Source organism: Scyliorhinus torazame, chromosome 8 (genome assembly GCF_047496885.1).
Source record: "Scyliorhinus torazame isolate Kashiwa2021f chromosome 8, sScyTor2.1, whole genome shotgun sequence".
Classification (NCBI taxonomy): Eukaryota; Metazoa; Chordata; class Chondrichthyes; order Carcharhiniformes; family Scyliorhinidae; genus Scyliorhinus; species Scyliorhinus torazame.
Window position 1 is genome coordinate 195,696,238 of NC_092714.1, and position 21,823 is coordinate 195,718,060.

Sequence of the window (21,823 nt, forward strand, 5' to 3'; positions counted from 1 at the left end):
ATTTCCAAGTCAGGATGGTATGTGGCTTGGAGGGGAGCTTTCAGGCGCTGTACATCTGTTGGCCTCATCTTTCAAGGTGGATTGGATTGGATTTGTTTATTGTCACGTGTACCGAGGTACAGTGAAAAGTATTTTTCTGCGAGCAGCTCAGCAGATCATTAAGTACATGAGAAGAAAAGGGAATAAAAGAAAATACATAATAGGGCAACACAACATATACAATGTAACTACAAAAGCACTGGCATCGGATGAAGCATACAGGGTGTAGTGTTAATGAGGTCAGTCCATAAGAGGGTCATTTAGGAGTCTGGTGACAGTGGGGAAGAAGCTGTTTTTGAGTCTGTTCGTGCGTGTTCTCAAACTTCTGTATCTCCTGCCCGATGGAATAATGAGTTTGGAAGGTGCTGCCTAAGGACCCTTGGTGATTTCCTGCAGTGCATTTTGTAGATGCTACACACTGCTACGACTGTGCTCAGTGGAGAAGTGAGTGAATGTTTAATCAAATCTGCTTAGGTCTCAAGCTCCTGCACTCATCGAGGCATGTGGAGAGTATGCCATCACACTCCTGGCATGTACTGTGTAGATGGTGGACAACCTTTGAAAATCAGGAGGTGACTTACTGCAGAATTACCAGCCTCTGACCTGCTCTTGTAGCCACAATATTTGTATGGGTGGCCCAGTTCAGTTTCTGATCAATGGTAACCCCAGGATGTTGGGGATTCAGCAATGGTAATTCAATGGAATGGCAGAGATAAATGGTTAGATTCTCTCTTGTTGAAGATGGTCATTGCCTGGCGAATGTTATTTGATACTTGTCAATCCAAACTTGAATGTTGTCTAGGTCTTGCTGCATACAGATATAGACTGTTTCATTATCTGAGGAGCCATGAATGGTGCTGAGCATTATGCAATAATCAGTGAAAATCCCCACTTTTGACATTATGGTCGAGGGAAGGTAATTTAAAAAGCAGCTGAAGATGATTAGAACATAGAACATACAGTGCAGAAGGAGGCTAGATCAAATTTGCCTTTCACTGGGTTTGCTATTGGTAAACCATAAGGTGACAGTGGCTACATTCAAGTATTGACACGTTAATGTTAGTTTTACAAATTTACGTTCAATCAAAATAAGAAAAAGAAAAGGTAACAGTTAAAGAATAGAACATTAAAGACAAGCATGAGTCCATAATGCAAAGAAGGGAGTAAAAGGCACACAACAAGGAAATGGATTAGAAATGCCATGGTAAACCTTGTCAGGGGATAAATATAAATGTTTCCTCACAGGAAGGGAGAGAACAATCAACAACTGACTCACCAGACTTACTCCCTTCAGGAACACAATAACGCTTCACTTTCGATTCACTGGAAATTAATTTCTACTCCACTAAAGAAACTGCACAACAACGTTTCGCTGAAACTCAAGCCTTCTGAAATATAACTGCACAAAATAACACAGAGCTATGCCATATGGGAGCTGGCTCTAAACGTGACCCACAGCCTCTGACATAGCAAGATCCCAATTTCTATTGTAGTCAGATGAAGTGTAGAGATGAGGTCCTATGTTTCATCACAAGGACAGAAGAATTAGAGATCAATTTACTGCATGCCATTCACAAGCACCTTCAGAGCTTGGTAGAGGTCACTCACTAGCCCTCCCAGCACGGGAAGTATTGAATAAGTAGGTGTTGAGTAAGACAGAGAGGTAAAGGAAATAACACTGGAAAATACATGGTGCAAAATACACCCTTCACTGATTGCAAGTTCTGCAATCTTTAATAATCTCTCTCACCATCTCCTCTTCTGGCGTTTGGTCTTGGCCATTCTGCTATAGCTGCTCTTCTGTTTGGGTTGTCCAGCTCAGTTTCTTGGCCCCTCAATCTGTGGCATTGGTCAGGATCCATTTGAAACAACTTGCTCTGTGAAGACACCAAGCCATTACACAATACATTATTACCGCAACATGAGGTGGAAGATCTGACCTCAGGACATGGTTTTGCAATGAGGGTGAAGGAGAATTAGAGTCCTTCGGACTAATTTTGTCTGTTCCCTGTCTGGAGGGCTGTCCTCCTTGCTGGGGGTATAACAGTCAAGTGGCAAAAATTATGTGTAAAAGTAGACCACCGAGTGGTCACAGACAATTTGATTAAACAACCACCAGAACCAAATCCAACCTTGTCTTCTCCCAATCTGCATGCATGTAGACTTCCAGCAGCATTCAAAGAGCAGCAGGAAGACTGAGCGATATTCTCCTCCCAATCTACAGGTAGTGAGGCCAATTATTCCACCCCCACACCCTTCCTCAGTCCAGCTGAGAATATGCAACTTTGAATTGAATCCCAGACCTTGCCAATCTGTATGCCTCAGCTAAATCAGCAAAGCCACTGAACAATGGAGTAGGTTGGTGGGAAGTTGTAGTATTCTTTAACTGTTAAAATCAATAATCTGCATTGTTGTACAGAATCAAATTGATGGAGACAACTGAAACCTAATATTCAGGAGTGCTTTAGCTGTTGATTCACAGGCAGCTTTTCAAGTCCGTAACAGTATTTTTCCAGGTTTTCGTTTCAAAATGAATTCTATGCCGTAACAAAACTGAGCACGTTTGCTAAATCGATTAACTGTTAGTATGGCTCAATGAATCAAGGAATTCAAGTGTTCTTGTTTCTGAACATCCTGCAGTCAGCAAGAGCCTCATGCTCTCCAAGAAGGGTTGCCACAATCCACAAGAATACCTTTCTCATTACACTGCTGATCAATTCAGTACTAGGAAAATGATAATAATGCCAGCTGACACAAATTCCTTGAACCTAGTCTGTACCATTCTGACGGCCTGCAATAACGATGTCAGAAACACCAATCCATGGGTGTCATACTGTGCAGTTCAGAATATAATGTACAGGCAGGTACAACCTAGCCACTGATGCAGGCAAGCCAGTGAGCATTGGTGCTGGTCCCCAGCCTGGATAAGTGGGGAGAGTTAGTAGCCAGAAGGGCACCTGGCTGTGAAACCACCCACCAAATCCAAAAATGATGGTTGATATGAAGGATTAATCAATGAGCATTTTGGTGGTCCCATGTAACAGGGGGGAAAGCCGAAAGAGAAAGATATATGATCTGTATGTTCCTCACCACTGGAGAATGTAAAGTTACTAACCATTAAAAGGTCAGTTCCAACAAAATATATGATTTAAACTTGTCCCAGTGTTTATGTTGATGAAATGTTGTGAACCAGCATTTGTTACCTGTATCATTTATAGAGTCAATGGTGCCACAAAAAATTAGTTTGGAAAGAATATAATGTTAAGGTTATCCTTATATTCAGCATAGCCATAAATGGATTATGAAGTAACTACTCCTGCAAATTTGAGTTCAGTTCCTCTTCTTAGGAACTGCTAAATATTTGGGGTAGGCCTTTGATGAACTACACGTTCACTGAATGTCTTTAAGACAGAGATAGATAGGTTCTTGATTAATAAGGGGATCAGGGGTTATGGGGAGAAGGCAGGAGAATGGGGATGAGAAACATATCAGCCATGATTGAATGGCGGAGCTGACCCGATGGGCCGAACGCCTAATTCTGCTCCCATGTCTTACGGCCTTATGTTGTTTGTCAGTTTCCTCAGAACCCCGAAGTGAGTGGGCAGGTTTCACAAACACTGACTGTCATCGGATACCTCAATCAAATGCCTATTCTTCATTGTGATTCCAAATTGGCAAGTTGAAGCATGTTATTTGGTCATGTAAGACATCATCGCCAAGCACAATGGTGTCATGATGTCTGGGCATAAACTTTCTAGCATGACTCACCAATTAATAATAAGAGCAGGAACCCTCACTGACTTTTTTCTCCCCTTTTTTGGCCTCAGGCTTGTAGGATGAACTTGATTCAGCCTCAACAATAATCTAGATTGAGATCAACTAGTTTAGAACTGGACTATTAATCCACTTCAGCAACATAGAGCCTGGGAAGAATTGATCTCAAGGAGCATGGGAACTAGGTACGGTTTCAAGACCTCAATTGAAAGCTTCCTGAGTCCTGGGTTCTTGCAACCAAATGCAGCAATAATCAATGGTGATTAACACATCCTTTGTGTGTGCTGCCATTATAATTTGTTAAGGTGGCAAACTGTAAAACAGACAAGTTTTAAAAAAAAATTATCTCCATTTTGTGATGCAAGGGAACACTTGCTGGATTTTTCAGGACATTTTGGATCATCATCCCCACACTCAAAACTTTCAAAACAAAACAATAATTTCATTTGCTGATGTAGTCATGACTACTCCAGGTTAATAAATATAAACGAGGAACTGTTGCTTGATTATTGTGTCAACAGTACCTACACAATGTTTCCCCAACATCTACTGCTACTCTTTATCACTGCAGTAATATTGAACATAAAACTCCAGTCCTACATGTAGTGCTACTCTGTGACAAACAATACCAAGACATTACTGAAGTTTTTATTTCAGCTGTATTTAATATAATGAAAGACTATAATTCAAAGAAACAAGTTCTCTACAGCTACTGTGTCTCATACTCAGTTCCATTTTCAATGTTACCAAGACTGTTTGCATTGTATCATTTTAAGGCATATGAACATTCAGCAAAATTCCTTTCTCGAAAATATTTTGATGCAACATGCCCATTCAAATAGGACAAAGGAATGCAGACAAACATATCAGATTGACTTCTAAAGCCAGTATATTTGCCCTCGAGGCAGGCAGCAGGAGTAGGGATAATTCCCAGCTCGGCACGCCCACCTCAGAAAAACATGCCTGAGAAGGCGAGATTTTTGTCCCGTGGGGCGATAACTGGAGTTGGGCCCATCGCTCCCAGAAGAAGTTTGGAGGAAGCCACAGGAGCTGCCAGACACAAAAACGGCCCATTTAAAAGGCTTATTGCCTTGGTGCTCTGGGACATCATACCAGTTACAGTAAAATCAATAGATTAAAAAACAGCCCTCATCCCTCACCACACAACGCCCCATACTCCCCATGTCTCATCCATGACTCAAACCCACCCATGGCCCCTCAAATCCTCTTTGCCAATCTCTCTGCCCTTCTATCCAACTCCCCTGCCCCTCATGGAAACTTATGCATCTTTACCCACACCTCCAGGGTCCCTTATACTCTCCATGCCAAGCTATGCCTCTCCAACCAGCCCCCTATAGTCCTTCAAATGCTCCACACCAAGCATTGGCAATTCCATGCCCATTCACCCAGTATACAGAACCAATAAGCCCTACAGCAACAATAACTTGTGTGGAAAAGCTTTTTCTAAAATTGAATTCTACTTTATTTTTCAGCAACTGCTTTTACTGTAGCCCTATAAAAGGGCCAATCATCCAGATCAGAGCTAGACTGAAAGACAAAGCATCCCTCTGTTGAAAGTAATGGATGCTTTGGGCAGCACGGTAGCAGTGGTTAGCACAGTTGCTTCACAGTTCCAGGGTCCCAGGTTCGATTCCCGGCTTGGGTCACTGTCTGTGCGGAGTCTGCATATTTTCCCCGTGACTGCATGGGTTTCCTCCGGGTGCTCCGGTTTCCTCCCACAGTCCAAAGATGTGCAGGTTAAGTGGATTGGCCATGATAAATTGCCCCTAGGTTAGGTGGGGTTACTTGGGTTACAGAGATAGGGTGAAGGTGTGGGCTTAATTAGGGTGCTCTTTCCAAAAGTCAGTGCAGACTCAATGGGCTGAATGGTCTCCTTCTGCACTGTAAATTCTACGATTCTATAAATGGATGCCGTAACTGCGCCCAAAGAAAAACATTGCTTGATTGACAGATATTTCTCTGTGATCTATTCTGTTGATTGTGTAATAGAACATAGAACTGCACAGTACAGGCCCTTCGGCCCACGATGTTGTGCCGAATTAGTCTGAAACTAAGATCAAATCAACCTACTCCCAATCATTCTAGTGATCTCCATATGCCTATCCAATAACCACTTGATAGTTCCTAAAGTGTCCATAACTGGGAGCGTGTTCCACGCCCCAATCACTCTCGGAGTAAAGAACCTACCTCTGACATCCCTCCTATATCTTCCACCATGAACCTTATAGTTATGCCCCCTTGTAACAGCTACATCCACCCGATGAAAAAGTCACTGAGCGTCCACTCTATCTATCCCTCTCACCATTTTATACACCTCAATTAAGTCACCTTTCATCCTCCTTCGCTCCAATGAAAAGAGCCCTAGTTCCTCATAAGACCTACCCTCCAATCCAGGCAGCACCCTGGTAAATCTCCTTTGCACCCTTTCCAATGCTTCCACATCCTTCCTATAATGATGTGACCAGAACTGCACACAATACTCCAAATGTGGCCTACCCAAGGTCTTGTACAGTTGCAGCATAACCTCACGGCTCTTAAACTCAATCCCCCTGTTAATAAATGCTAACACACTATAGGCTTTCTTCACGGCTCTACCCATTTGGGTGGCAACTTTCAGAGATCTATGGACATGAACTCCGAGATCTTTCTGCTCCTCCACATTCTTCAGAACCCTGCTGTTAACCCTGTAATCTACATTCAAATTTGTCCTACCAAAATGAATCACCTCACACTTATCAGGGTTAAACTCCATCTGCCACTTTTCAACCCAGCTCTGCATCCTATCAATGTCTCTTTGCAGTCTACAACAGCCCTCCACATTATCCACTACTCCACCAATCTTGGTGTCATCAGCAAATTTCCTAACCCAACCTTCAACTCCATCATCCAAGTCATTGATAAAAATCACAAATAACTGATCCCTGTGGTACACCGCTGGTGACTGGGCTCCAGGATGAAAATTTACCATCTACCACCACCCTCTGTCTTCTATGTGATAGCCAGTTACTGATCCAATCGGCCAACTTTCCCTCTATGCCATGCCTCCTTACTTTCTGAATGAGCCGACCATGGGGCACATTAAGGGCAATTCATCATTGGCCAATTCACCCAACCCGCACATCCTTGGACCGCGGGAGGAAACCGGAGCACCCGGAGGAAACCCACGCAGACACGGGGAGGACGTGCAGACTCCGCACAGACAGTGACCCAAGCCGGAATCGAACCTGGGACCCCAGAGCCGTGAAGCAACCGTGCCACCCACAATGCCACCATACTGCCCTTGAGAACAAATAAATCTACACTATATCATTTTACCGTAATCCATGTACCTATCCAATAGCTGCTTGAAGGTCCCTAATGTTTCCGACTCAACTACTTCCACAGGCAGTGCATTCCATGCCCCACTACTCTCTGGGTAAAGAACCTACCTCTGATATCCCTCCTATATCTTCCACCTTTCACCTTAAATTTATGTCCCCTTGTAATGGTTTGTTCCACCCGGGGAAAAAGTCTCTGACTGTCTACTCTATCTATTCCCCTGATCATCTTATAAACCTCGATCAAGTCGCCCCTCATCCTTCTCCGTTCTAATGAGAAAAGGCCTAGCACCCTCAACCTTTCCTCGTAAGACCTACACTCCATTCCAGGCAACATCCTGGTAAATCTTCTTTGCACCTTTCCAAAGCTTCCACATCCTTCCTAAAATGAGGCGACCAGAACTGTACACAGTACTCCAAATGTGGCCTTACCAACGTTTTGTACAGCTGCATCATCACCTCACAGCTCTTAAATTCAATCCCTCTGTTAATGAACGCGAGCACACCATAGGCCTTCTTCACAGCTCTATCCACTTGAGTGGCAACTTTCAAAGATGTATGAACATAGACCCCAAGATCTCTCTGCTCCTCCACATTGCCAAGAACTCTACCGTTAACCCTGTATTCCGCATTCACATTTGTCCTTCCAAAATGGACAACCTCACACTTTTCAGGGTTAAACTCCATCTGCCACTTCTCAGCCCAGCTCTGCATCCTATCTATGCCTCTTTGCAGCCGACAACAGCCCTCCTTACTATCCACAACTCCACCAATCTTCGTATCGTCTGCAAATTTACTGACCCACCCTCCAACTCCCTCATCCAAGTCATTAATGAAAATCACAAACAGCAGAGGACCCAGAACTGATCCCTGCGGTACGCCACTGGTAACTGGGATCCAGGCTGAATATTTGCCATCCACCACCACTCTCTGACTTCTATCGGTTAGCCAGTTCGTTATCCAACTGGCCAAATTTCCCACTATCCCATGCCTCCTTACTTTCTGCATAAGCCTACCATGGGGAACTTTATCAAATGCCTTACTAAAATCCATGTACACTACATCCACTGCGTTACCTTCATCCACATGCTTGGTCACCTCCTCAAAGAATTCAATAAGATTTGTAAGGCAAGACCTACCCCTCACAAATCCGTGCTGACTGTCCCTAATCAAGCAGTGTCTTTCCAGATGCTCAGAAATCCTATCCTTCAGTACCCTTTCCATGACTTTGCCTACCACCGAAGTAAGACTAACTGGCCTGTAATTCCCAGGGTTATCCCTAGTCCCTTTTTTGAACAGGGGCACGACATTCGCCACTCTCCAATCTCCTGGTACCACCCCTGTTGACAGTGAGGACGAAAAGATCATTGCCAACGGCTCTGCAATTTCATCTCTTGCTTCCCATAGAATCCTTGGATATATCCCGTCAGGCCCGGGGGACTTGTCTAACCTCAAGTTTTTCAAAATGCCCAACACATCTTCCTTCCTAACAAGTATTTCCTCGAGCTTACCAATCTATTTCACACTGCCCTCTCCAACAATATCGCCCCTCTCATTTGTAAATACAGAAGAAAAGTACTCGTTCAAGACCGCTCCTATCTCTTCAGACTCAATACACAATCTCCCGCTACTGTCCTTGATCGGACCTACCCTCGCTCTAGTCATTCTCATATTTCTCACATATGTGTAAAAGGCCTTGGGGTTTTCCTTGATCCTACCCGCCAAAGATTGTTCATGCCCTCTCTTAGCTCTCCTAATCCCTTTCTTCAGTTCCCTCCTGGCTATCTTGTATCCCTCCAATGCCCTTTCTGAACCTTGTTTCCTCAGCCTTACATAAGTCACCTTTTTCCTCTTAACAAGACATTCAACCTCTCTTGTCAACCATGGTTCCCTCACTCAACCATCTCTTCCCTGCCTGACAGGGACATACATATCAAGGACACGTAGCACTTGTTCCTTGAACAAGTTCCACATTTCACTTGTGTCCTTCCCTGCCAGCCTATGTTCCCAACTTATGCACTTCAATTCTTGTCTGACAACATCGTATTTACCCTTCCCCCAATTGTAAACCTTGCCCTATTGCACGTACCTATCCCTCTCCATTACTAAAGTGAAAGTCACAGAATTGTGGTCACTATCTCCAAAATGCTCCCCCACTAACAAATCTATCACTTGCCCTGGCTCATTACCCAGTACTAAATCCAATATTGCCCCTCCTCTGGTCGGACAATCTACATACTGTGTTAGAAAAGCTTCCTGGACACACTGCACAAACACCACCCCATCCAAACTATTTGATCTAAAGAGTTTCCACTCAATATTTGGGAAGTTAAAGTCGCCCATGACTACTACCCTATGACTTCTGCACCTTTCCAAAATCTGTTTCCCAATCTGTTCCTCCACATCTCTGCTACTATTGGGAGGCCTATAGAAAACTCCTAACAAGGTGACTGCTCCTTTCCTATTTCTGACTTCAACCCATACCTCAATAGGGTGATACTCCTCGAACTGCCTTTCTGCAGCTGTTATACTATCTCTAATTAATAATGCCACCCCCCCCCACCTCTTTTACCACCCTCCCTAATCTTATTGAAACATCTATAACCAGGGACCTCCAACAACCATTTCTGCCCCTCTTCTATCCAAGTTTCCGTGATGGCCACCACATCGTAGTCCCAAGTACCGATCCATGCCTTAAGTTCACCCACCTTATTCCTGATGCTTCTTACGTTGAAGTATACACACTTCAACCCATCTCCGTGCCTGCAAGTACACTCCTTTGTCAGTGTTCCCTTCCCCACTGCCTCATTACACGCTTTGGCGTCCTGAATATCGGCTACCTTAGTTGCTGGACTACAAATCCGGTTCCCATTCCCCTGCCAAATTAGTTTAAACCCTCCCGAAGAGTACTAGAAAACCTCCCTCCCAGGATATTGGTGCCCCTCTGGTTCAGATGCAACCCGTCCTGCTTGTACAGGTCCCACCTTCCCCAGAATGCACTCCAATTATCCAAATACCTGAAGCCCTCCCTCCTACACCATTCCTGCAGCCACGTGTTCAACTGCACTCTCTCCCTATTCCTAGCCTCGCTATCACGTGGCACCGGCAACAAACCAGAGATGACAACTCTGTCTGTCCTGGCTTTTAACTTCCAGCCTAACTCCCTAAACTTGTTTATTACCTCCACACCTCTTTTCCTACCTATGTCGTTGGTACCAATGTGCACCACGACTTCTGGCTGCTCCCCCTTAAGGATCCTGAAGACACGATCCAAGACATCCCTGGCCCTGGCACCCGGGAGGCAACATACCTTCCGGGAGTCTCGCTCGCGACCACAGAATCTCCTATCTATTCCCCTAACCATTGAATCTCCTACAACTATTGCTTTTCTATTCTCCCCCCTTCCCATCTGAGCCCCAGAGCCAGACTCAGTGCCAGAGACCTGGCCGCTAGGGCCTTCCCCCGGTAGGTCATCCCCCCCAACAGCATCCAAAACGGTATACTTGTTTTGAAGGGGAACGGCCACGAGGGATCCCTGCACTTTCTGCCTGTTTGTTTTTTTCCCCCTGACTGTAACCCAGCTATTCTTGTCCTGTACCTTGGGTGTGGTTACCTCCTTGTAACTCTTCTCAATCACCCCCTCTGCCTCCCGGATGATCCGAAGTTCATCCAGCTTCAGCTCCAGTTCCCTAACATGGTCTTTGAGGAGCTGAAGTTGGGTGCACTTCCCACAGGTATAGTCAGTGGGGGCACCGGTGGTATCCCTCACCACCCACATCCTACAGGAGGAGCATGTAACTGGCCTAGCCTCCATCCCCTCTTACCTGACAGAATATAGCTGCCCTGTGGACTAACTAGATCTCCGCCCTCCGACCCTGCTCCCAGTCAGCTACACTGCCTGTAAACTCCTGGCTCTCTTCGCACTCTTTGCGGAAATGTCGGAAACAAAATGAAAGGAGCACCTTAGTCCCTCCTCACCTAACTCCCTCGGTCACCAAACTCTCACTATCGCACTCAAATGCACCAAATTCAGCACTCCCTCAGTCACCGAACTCTCACTATAGCACTCAAATGCACCAAATTCAGCACTCCCTCAGTCACCAAACTCTCACTATAGCACTCAAATGCACCAAATTCAGCACTCCCTCAGTCACCAAACTCTCACTATAGCACTCAAATGCACCAAACTCTCACTGTAGCACTCAAATGCACCAAATTCAGCACTCCCTCAGTCACCAAACTCTCACTATAGCACTCAAATGCACCAAATTCAGCACTCAGTGCAAACAAAGTCTGCACTGTAGGGGATCACTTTTATACTGTGAATCTAGCCTCTGAAAACTGGCCTAATCCAATTAACTAATTAACAAGCTCCAGCTGCAAGTGCCTACAAGTAGAAGCCTGTTTAAAGCTTATTGAAAATTCACCTTCTTCTAAACCAAACAGCAACTTATAAGTTAATTAACTAAATAAAAGAAAGACTAAACTTTAGATAAAAATGAAGCCTTATACTCCCTCGGTCACCAAACTCTCACTATCGCACTCAAATGCACCAAATTCAGCACTCAGTCCTAAGTCCTTTCTTGAGCTCCTTCCTAGCTATCTTGTATCCCTCAAGTGCCCTAACTGAACCTTGTTTTCTCATCCTTACATAAGCCCCCTTCTTCCTCTTGACAAGACATTCAACCTCTTTTGTAAACCATGGTTCCCTCACTCAACCATTTCCTCCCTGCCTGACAGGGACATACATATCAAGGACACAGTATTTGCTCCTTGAACAAGCTAAACATCTCAATTGTGCCTACCCTGACAGTTCCTGTTTCCATCTTATGCTCCCCAATTCTTGCCTAATCGCATCGTAATTACCCTTCTCCCAGTTATAAACCTTGCCCTGCCATATGTTCCTATACCTCTCCATTGCTATAGTGAAAGTCACCGAATTGTGGTCACTATCTCCAAAGTGCTCTCCCACAACCAAATCTAACACTTGGCCCGGTTCATTACCCAGTACAAATCCAATGTGGCCCCGCCTCTTGTCGGTCTATCCACATATTGTGTGAGGAAACGCTCCTGCACACACTGGATAAAAACAGCCCCATCCAAACTATTTGAATTATAGTGGTTCCAATCAATATTTGGAAAGTTAAAGTCACCCATGACAACTACCCTGTGACTACCGCACCTATCCAAAATCTGCATTGCAATCTTTTCCTCCACATCTCTGTTACTGTTTGGGGGCCTATAGAAAACTCCTAACAAAGTGACCGCTCCTTTCCTATTTCTAACTTCAGCCCACACTACCTCAGTAGACAGATCCTCCTCAAACTGCCTTTCTGCAGCCATTATACTATCCTTGATTAACAATGCTACTCCTCCTCCTCTTTTACCACCTTCCCTAATCTTACTGAAACATCTAAACCCCGGAACCTCCAACAACCATTCCTGCCCCTGTTCTATCCACGTCTCCGTAATGGTCACAACATCGTAGTCCCAGGTACCAATCCATGCTTCAAGCTCACCAAACTTATTCCTGATGCTCCTCGCATTAAAGTAGACACACTTCAAACCACCTTCATGCCTGCAGGTCCATTCTTGTGACCTTGGTACCTTCCTCAGTACTGCACTACCCTCAACTTCCTGAACTCCAGCAATGATGTCTCCTGGACTACAAATCAGTTTCCCAACCCCCTGCCAAATTAGTTTAAACCCTACCGAAGAGCTGTAGCATATTTCCCTCCCAGTATATTGGTGCTCCTCTGGTTCAGATGTAACCCGTCCTGTTTGTACAGGTCCCACCTTCCCTAGAATGTGCTCCAATTATCCAAGTAACTGAAACCCTCCCTCCTACAACATCCCTGCAGCCACATGTTTAACTGCACTCTCTCCCTGTTCCTCACCTCACTAGCACGTGGCACTGGCAGCAAACCAGAGATGACAACACGGTCTGTCCTGGCTCTCAGCTTCCACCCTAGCTCCCTGAATTCCTGTTTTACATCCCCGTCCCTTTTCCTACCTATGTCGTTGGTACCGATGTGTACCACGACTTGTGGCTGCTCCCCCTCCCCCTTAAGGATCCTGAAAACACGTAAACAATGTTTACTTATACAAGATAAGGAGCTGTCAAGTGTTTGCAACTTCTGCTATTAATACTTTAAACATCTGGATGATTTGCACTTTTCTAGGGCTGGAGTAAAGCGTTTTCTTTAGGAAATTATAAAACCATGAATGAGTAACTGTTTCTGTAAAGTGTTCGCCGGTGCTGTATGCTGACTGAATGGACATGGAAGTGCTATAGCTTTGACATGGAGGATAGGATTTTCAGAAGGCTTTTGACAAAGTCCCACATAAGAGGTCCGCGTGCAAAATTAAAGCTCATGGGATTTGGGGTAGTGTATTGAGATGGATAGAAAACTGGTTGGCAGACAGGAAACAAAAAGTAGGAATTAACGGATCTTTTTCAAATTGGCAGGCAGTGACTAGTGGGGTGGCGCAGGGATCGGTCGGTTAGGACGCCAGGTATTCACAATTTATATAATATATATTGATTTAGATGAGGGAACTGTAGAACCCACCAAAGTGGCACACAAAGTCAAGCAGGTGGAAAACAAAGACTGGGTTTATTTTGATGTACAATAACTTTCACTCTCCCTCCTCGACCTGCACCCAGGTCGGGGTTTATATACTGGTGAGGTTTCACCGTGTTTTTTTTTTACATAGTTAGATTACCCAATTCTTATTTTTCCCAATTAAGTGGCAGTTTAGCATGTCCAATCCACCTACTCTGCACATCTTTTTGGGTTGTGGGGGCAAGACCCAGGCAGAAAGAGGGAGAATGTGCAAACTACGCACGGACACTGACCCAGGGCCGGGATCGAATCCAGGTCCTCAGCGCCATGAGGCAGCAGTGCTAACCACTGCGCCACCGTGCAGTCCAGGTTTCACCCTCCCATTACCGGGGAAGTTCATATTCTGTGGAGGTCACGGGGAATCTGATAGTCCTTACACTGTGACCTCCACGGGGGTTGTAACAGGAACAAAATGTAATATTGCCAAATTTGCAGATGACATCAAGCTGGGTGGGAGGGTGAGCTGTGAGGAGGATGCAGAGTTCCTTCAGTGTGGTTTGGATAAGTTGAGTGAGTGGGCAAATGAATGGCAGATGCAATATAATTTGGATAAATGCGAGGTTATCCACTTTGGTAACAAAAACGAGAAGGCAGACTATTATCTGAATAGTCATAAATTAGGAAGGGGAATGTGCAACGAGACCTGGGTGTCCTCGTACATCAGTCACTGAAGGTAAGTATGCAGATACAGCAGCCACTAAAGAAGGCAAATGGTATCCTGGCCTTCATAGTGAGAGGATTTGAGTACAGGAGCAGGGATATCTTGCTGCAATTATACAGGGCCTTAAGTAAGGCCACACCTGGAATATTGTGTGTAGTTTTGGTCTCCTTATCGGAGGAAGGGTGTTCTTGCTCTGGATGGAGTGAAGCAAAGGTTTACCAGACTGATTCCTGGGATGGCGGGACTGACATATGGAGAGAGATTGAATCAGTTAGGATTGTATTCGCTGAAGTTCAGAAGAATGAGGGATCTCATAGAAACCTATAACATTCTAACAGGACTAGACAGGGTAGATGCAAGAAGGCTGGTGGGTTTGTCCAGAACCAGGGGTTACAGTCTGAAGATATGGGGTAGACAATTTAGGACTGAGATGAGGAGAGATTTCTTCACCCAAAGGGTGGTGAGTCTGTGGAATTCATTACTACAGGAAGCAGTTGCGCCCAAATCATTTTATGTTTTCAAGAAGCAGTTAGATATAGCACTTAGGGCAAAAGGGAACAAAGGATATGGAAGGAAAGCTGGATATGGCTATTCATCATAGAATTTACAGTGCAGAAGGAGGCCATTCGGCTCATCGAGTCTGCACCGACTTTTTGAAAGAGCACCCCACCCAAGCCCACACCTCCACCCCATCTCCATGACCCAGTAACCCCACCAAACTCTAAGGGCAATTTTGGACACTAAGGGCAATTTATCATGGCCAATCCACCTAACCTGCACACCTCTGGAATGTGGGAGGAAACCGGAGCACCCGGAGGAAACCCACGCACACAAGGGGAGAACGTGCAGACTACGCACAGACAGTGACCCAAGCCGGGAATCGAACCTGGGACCCTGGAGCTGTGAAGCAATTGTGCTCACCACTATGCTACCATGCTGCCCATATTGAATTGGATGATCAGCCATGATCACAATGAATGGTGGAGCAGGTTCGAAAGGTCGAATGGCCTCCTCCTGCTCCTATATCCTATGTTTCTATGAGGGGCCATGGGGGTGGATGGAGGGGCATAGCTTGGTATGGGTAAGAGATTTTTAACATACCTTTCAATAGATTCCCTCATCCAGACCCACTCAGAGGGGATGTGAACCATGATTCTTTGAAAAACTGGCCCTACTGCACGAACGTTGGCAGACTGGGCTATGCCTAGCCCCGCAATGGAGCTAGCCAGGTTGGGAATGCAGGGTGCCAGGTCATGATCTGTTTCAGCCTGCAACCTTATCCTGTGCTGGTGAAATTTGGGCTCACCAAGAATGGGGTCAGAATCCCCATTTTAAAGGTCCTCGGAGTCTCCTTGATTACACGAAAATCCAGCCCATAATTACAGTAAGATTTCAATGCCACAGAGGATAATACGGGGAAGCTGGAAGACATTTGCAAGGCTGTATCATTACTAGGACATATCTTAGACGGGTTAGTTAATCAGCCAAACAGCAAGAAGTTGAGTTTATTTTAAATGGGTGGGGTGGGGGGGGGGGGGGGGGGGGGGGTAGAATTTAAATTTGTTGCACACAATTTTTGTTCCTGTGCTTTATGATTTTCTTTTATTTCCATTTCTTTTCATATACTTAATGATCTGTTGAGCTGATCGCAGAAAAATACTTTTCACTGTACTTTGGTACATGTGACAATAAACAAAATCCAATCCAATCCAATTCAATGATGATGTAATGCACACATGGTGCAATTACAATTTCTTTGCCCCAGTCCTAATTTTTTTATCTCCTAAAGATGCCAATTATTCTTGGAGTACTGTTCCTTATGTGCGGGCAATAGTTTAGTACCCCAACTTTACAGCCGACTTTCAGGTACAAGCTTTAACAAAAACATTGGGAGGTTGCTTAATTGTGAAAGAACATCATTCACAAACCAAATCCCATTCTCAACATCCATGAACACAGAAAAAAAAGTGTTGGTTTCTTTGTAGCCCAGGACTCCTATGGCCAATATAATTCTATAAACGATTCCATAGAATTCCTACAATGAAGGAGGCCGCCATTTGGCCCATCAGGTCCGCACCGACCCTCCGAAAGGGCACTCCCCATCCCAGCAACCCAACCTACACATTTTTGTGATACTAAGGGGCAATTTAGCATGGCCAATCCACCTAACATATGTTTGGTAGAAAACCAGAGCACCCGGAGGAAACCCATGCAGACATGGGGAGAACATTCAAACCCCACACAGTCACTCAAGGTCGGAATTGAACTCCAGTCTCTGGTGTTGTGAGGCAGCAGTGCTTGCCACCGTGTCACCCATGAAGGTTAGCGCTGTTTCTCTCTCCGTAGATGTCGCCTCATATTCTAAGCATTTCCAGCATTTTCGGTTTTTATCTCAGATTTTCAGCATCCACATCTATCACAACCATCCTGGATAGCGATAGAAAACTCAAGACATCAAACATAAAACTTTCCAGGTCTTTCATGAGTCGGCCTCATAATTAGTGAGCAGATGGACCTGAAATAGGATTTTGTTTATGCTTCTTTAGGTTCTGAATCCCAAAATTGTATGCAAGGTTTTAATAAATGCAACTCTTTCCATAATGCACTCAGCAGATTTTAAATGATCTGTCCTTTTCAGTTATAATTCCCTGCTTTCAAGCTTGGTCGCACAATGGATGGGTGGCACAGTGGTTAGCACAGTTACTTCACAGTTCTAGGGTCCCGGATTAAATTCCTGCCTCGGGTCACTGTCTGTGCGGAGTCTGCACATTCTCCCTGTGTCTGCGGGCGTCTCCCTGTGTCTGCGGCGGTTTCCTCTGGGTGCTCCGGTTTCCTCCCACAGTCCAAAGATGTGCAGGTTAGGTGGATTGGCCATGCTAAATTGCCCTTAGTGTTCTAAACAAAAAAGGTTAGGTGGGGTTACTGGGTTACAGGGATAAGGTGGAGGTGTGGGCTTAGGTAGGGTGCTCTTTCCTAGGGCCGTTGCAGACTTGATGGGCCGAATTGCCTCCTCCTGCACTGTAAATTCTATGATTCTATGAACTATGAGTTTTGCTGTGAGTTTGAAGCTTCCATTGTAATGTATATTGTCAAATATCACAAATTTATAGTGTGAAGCATTCTGAGACATTTTCACAGGATGCGGTTAATGTATTATGATTTTCCTGGGAAAGTTAAACTTCACAACCCAAAGGCATGTCATTTTTAATGTATTCCATTAAACCAAGACTTTAAAGGAAATCATTGTTTGGTCTCTCACTATAAATTAAGTTTATTTCACTGAAATGTAATACTTGCGTCCTCCCTCTAACAATATTGTACGATAAAATGCCTTTGTATATCTGAACCAACTATTCTAACAATGCGGGGAAATGTTTAAACATACCCCCACCAATCTAGGCCATGCTCTCTAACTCCCTTTATTAAAATGTATTACGAGTTAATGTGGCTCCAAACATGAATTTTGTCCCTTTAAAAGTCTAGAATCTAGTAACATTTTACATGGCTGAAAATATGATAAGCATTATCCTGCTAAAGGGTCTTAAGTAAAAATAAATGTTCAGACCATAAGATGTAGGAGCAGAAGTAGGCCATTCAGCCCATCGCGTAGGCTCTGCCATTCAATGAGATCATGACTGATCTGATATTATAATAAATTATATCTGATCTTTAATATAAGGTTTTACTATCCCATACATCAGGAAAATCACAGCCAAAATCCTCTTCTTGCGTTTGTGGGTTAGCCACTGGGCTGGGTGCTGAAACTAAATGATTGAATGTACCTTTTCAGTATACATCACCTCATATCGTCCCTCCCTCCCACCACTCTCCAGCCCCTACCATGTTCTCCCTTGGCAAACTGATGGGGAAGGGAGACCATCCATTACCTCCAGCATAGAGGGCAGTGTGGGTACCCAGCTTGTTGTCGATCAACACCAGGAAATGTATCAGAACTATTGGGGGGGGGGGGGGGGGGGAACTACAATGTTCAACTCGGCAACACTGATTATTACTGCGAACTCAGAATGGCGACGCTCAAAACTGCCTCCTACCATTCCCATCTGCTGAAATCCCTTGTATCACTTTGTTGCCAAAGCGAGATAGAACTTTGTGTACATTACAGATGCAATCGTCCTAGGCTGACACACTACCACTAACGCTTTAAAAATAAACACGGAATGACAAACCATGACTATGATTCAGCCTCCACCCGAGGCGTCAGGGAGGCGACCGTACAAATGTCGGCTACTTGCCCAGAGAAAGCAGCAAAAATAAAAGAAAAACAGAAGCAAAACACACGGACAACCTACTGACATACACCTCACACCTTCGGCTCAGGTCACCACACGGTGGAGCCGTCGATTTGGAGTTTCGACTGCAAAAGTGGCCAGCGGGACTATGAGAGATCAATTTGAGGCGGCGGGAGGAAAAACGAAACTTACTAAATAATTTACTCAGATAAGTGTAGAGTCAGCAGGACCCAATGAAGCAACGACACCATTTTCACTTCCTTCTGCCTGGACGTGGAACAATACCGTACAATAATCTTGCCTTTATTCACAATAGATAAACACACAGATCCAATACGCACAACACAATTCCTCGCCCAATCCCAACACATTAAACTGCTCGGCTGAAACATAAGAAAATACACAATCGTGGCACTTTAACAGTTTCAAATATGCCCCCCCAATTTTGCAGCAAACGTTAAGCAACCACCAAACTTTTATCTATTCTCAATTTCCGTCATGATTTAAACATTAAACCAAATTCACTAAACATTGACAATTCCCAGCCGTTGAAATGTATTTGCCTCATGGATGGTTGACAAATGGTTGCTTTAAATGTCAGTCAACTTTCAATAACACACAAGAATTGATCAGTAAACTTATTTTCCCCGGGCCTCACAATAAAGGGCAAGCACCATTGTCTCGTAATAAAATGATTCCTGTTTTCAATCCCATCATTTTTCCTTTTCTTTTGCCCCAGTGCGGCTCACTGGGAAATTACCCAGAGGCAATGGATTGGAACATTACTAGGGAGGGGGAGGCAAGCAACACCCCTCAATGTGAAATCGCCTGCTCTTAAAAGAAAGAGAAAATGTTGATGATTACAAAAATAGGACGTTTCAGTGTGTCACCAAGGTGTTAACCACAAGAGGAGTTTCGCCCCGTTGGCCGTACACAAATACCTCCGCAATCTGTGGACGCTGGGTCAGGTTACAGCATTTTGTTGTTGCTGAGACTCGAACAACATTTCAGAGAAGTGGGTTAAAATCGCAAGATACAGCAGATAGGCGCTTGGGAAATGGAAATGGGGTCACCAATCCCCACCCCCTCATCTCCCCCCCCCCCCCCCCCCCCCCGGACTTCAGCTCCAAAGGAGACGGCTTATCACTGGAAAGCACCCAACACACCGAACGATGAACGAACCTTTCTTGTACAAAGGGACAGCAGACATCAAAATTATAACACGACATGCGAATTGGTGGTGGGGGGGGGGGGGGGGGGAAGAGGAGGCAAAGGACATCTACCCAGCTACTTGTCAATACAATGACTTCTCAATAAACACAATTACACTTCCGGATCGCATTTGAAGGCTCCACTTCCTTGGGCGAGTTGGACTGATCTGCTGAATAATATAGGGTGGGAGCTTGAGACAGCCTGGCTTGTCACTGTTGGTGGAAAGGGGAATGTATCTATTGCCTTCCTCCGCTACACGGTCGCGAACATTTCCGATCTCAAGCTGCCCCCGCCCCGGTCTCCCCTCCACACTCCAGCTCCCAAGAACAGAAATGAGACAGGTCGTCACCCTCAGCCTCTCTAGTTCATTGTGCCCGCGGGGTTTTTTTTTTCCTGTTGTTGTTACCTTGGCTTTCTTCCTGCTCTCCCCCTCCACTTCACTTCTGCTGCTGAGCGATGGCGGCAACAATGAAGCGAACCGGGTCCATTTACAGAGAACAAAATGTCATTTGAGGCAAAAGGAAAACACAATCGCTTCGATTGTAGTCTGTCCTGCGCCGGCGATGTTAGTTTAAAGGGCTGCCTCTGCTTCTCGATCTGCTCACTCTGTTGCGCGACCACCCTCTCTTTCTCTCTCTGTATATGTATATATGTATAAAGATGCCCACTTCCCCTTCCCGTTCAGCACCCACTCCGCCAGTTTCGTTTCTCAACTCGGGTTTCTGACCCCAGACACCAGCAGGGCTGAAATGAGAGGCAGTCGTCACCTGATCCGCTGAAGTCACAGGACAGCCAGCTTGCTAAAGGCGAGAGCCTTGGCGAGAGGGAGCATCTAGCTGGAGCCTACCACCCCATCTTGGTAAAGGGAAATGAGAGGTGGCCTAAAAAAAAACAGTTGCCAGGCAAAATAAACCAAGTGTTGCGAAAACGAATCAGAAATCGAAACGACAGTCATCGCGAAATTGAGTGCATATATTTTTTTAATCCGTTAGTTGTGAACACAGGAAAGGCAAAATAAACCGAGATCCAATATTATTCCATACTGATCTCCACTAAGTTTTCGGAGATCTGTTGTTGGTCCTGTATTATTTTTAATTACAGGTTAATTTTTAGCTCTGATTGGGTTTTTTTTACGGTTCATTGGGTAAAGGTGAGAGAGAGAGAAATACTGGCACTTAGACTGCTACAGTGCAGAAGGAGGCCATTCGGCCCATCGAGTCTGCATTGACTCTTTGAAAGGGTACCGTACCTAGGGTCAGACCCCCACACTATCCCTTTGATAGTGTAATAAATCTGCGTAATAAATTGATGCACTATCAATTACAACGAGACGAGAGTAGAATGTAATCGAGGCTTTATTACGCAGAGATGTGTAGCCTCCCGCAGCTGCTGCCGAAATGGCTGCAGCTCGGAGAGCCCACGCAGGAGCCAGCAGGCAGGGATCTACCCCGTACCTGTAGTACAGGGGCCTTACCGTAATAGCCCTTGTATGCGGTATATATAATTCAACAGTGGTGATTACCACATTCACCCCCTGTTAAAAAAGAATCCAGTTGGGGAGGTGGAAAACTATTTACATTCAGGTGTTTAACATTTTAAGGAAAAGTTTACAAATTCAGACGATCGGGCGCCTTGATCCGTCGTTGTGAGCAGCGCAGTTCTGGTGGCGATTTCGGCGTCGGTTCGGCCGTCGGTGACTCAGGAGCGTGTCGACCTCATCTTCATCCCTGGGTGGGACCAAGGGGAGGACGGATCGTCCTGGAGCGGGGGCTGTGGTGGGGTGCGCTGGGGGGAGGGAGGGTGGCACAGCGGCAGAGGGGGGGGGACCCAGCTGGTGCCAGGTCCCTGAGGGAGACTGTGTCTTGGCAGCCGTCGGGGTACGCTACGTAGGCGTACTGCGGGTTCGCATGAGGTAGCTGTACC

General features: G+C 45.3%; 1 protein-coding gene across 5 annotated transcripts in view; it reads right to left on the reverse strand.

Moving 5' to 3' along the window:
• znfx1 (zinc finger, NFX1-type containing 1) overlaps nt 1-20,697 on the reverse strand; it is an 88,255-nt gene extending 67,558 nt beyond the window's left edge. The window contains exons 1-2 of one of the 5 annotated variants that reach the window (XM_072514673.1): nt 20,307-20,697; nt 1,790-1,916 (exon numbers count right to left, since the gene is read on the reverse strand). In XM_072514673.1, coding sequence (XP_072370774.1) covers nt 1,790-1,901 — 112 coding nt within the window. In that variant the 5' untranslated portion in view covers nt 1,902-1,916; nt 20,307-20,697. Of the gene's footprint in view, nt 1-1,789; nt 1,917-18,625; nt 18,647-18,880; nt 18,921-19,629; nt 19,737-19,870; nt 19,891-20,306 lie in introns of those variants that run through there. The other 4 variants (XM_072514676.1, XM_072514674.1, XM_072514675.1 and 1 more) reach the window with 4 other exon arrangements.
• Nucleotides 20,698-21,823: the final 1,126 nt, after the last annotated feature.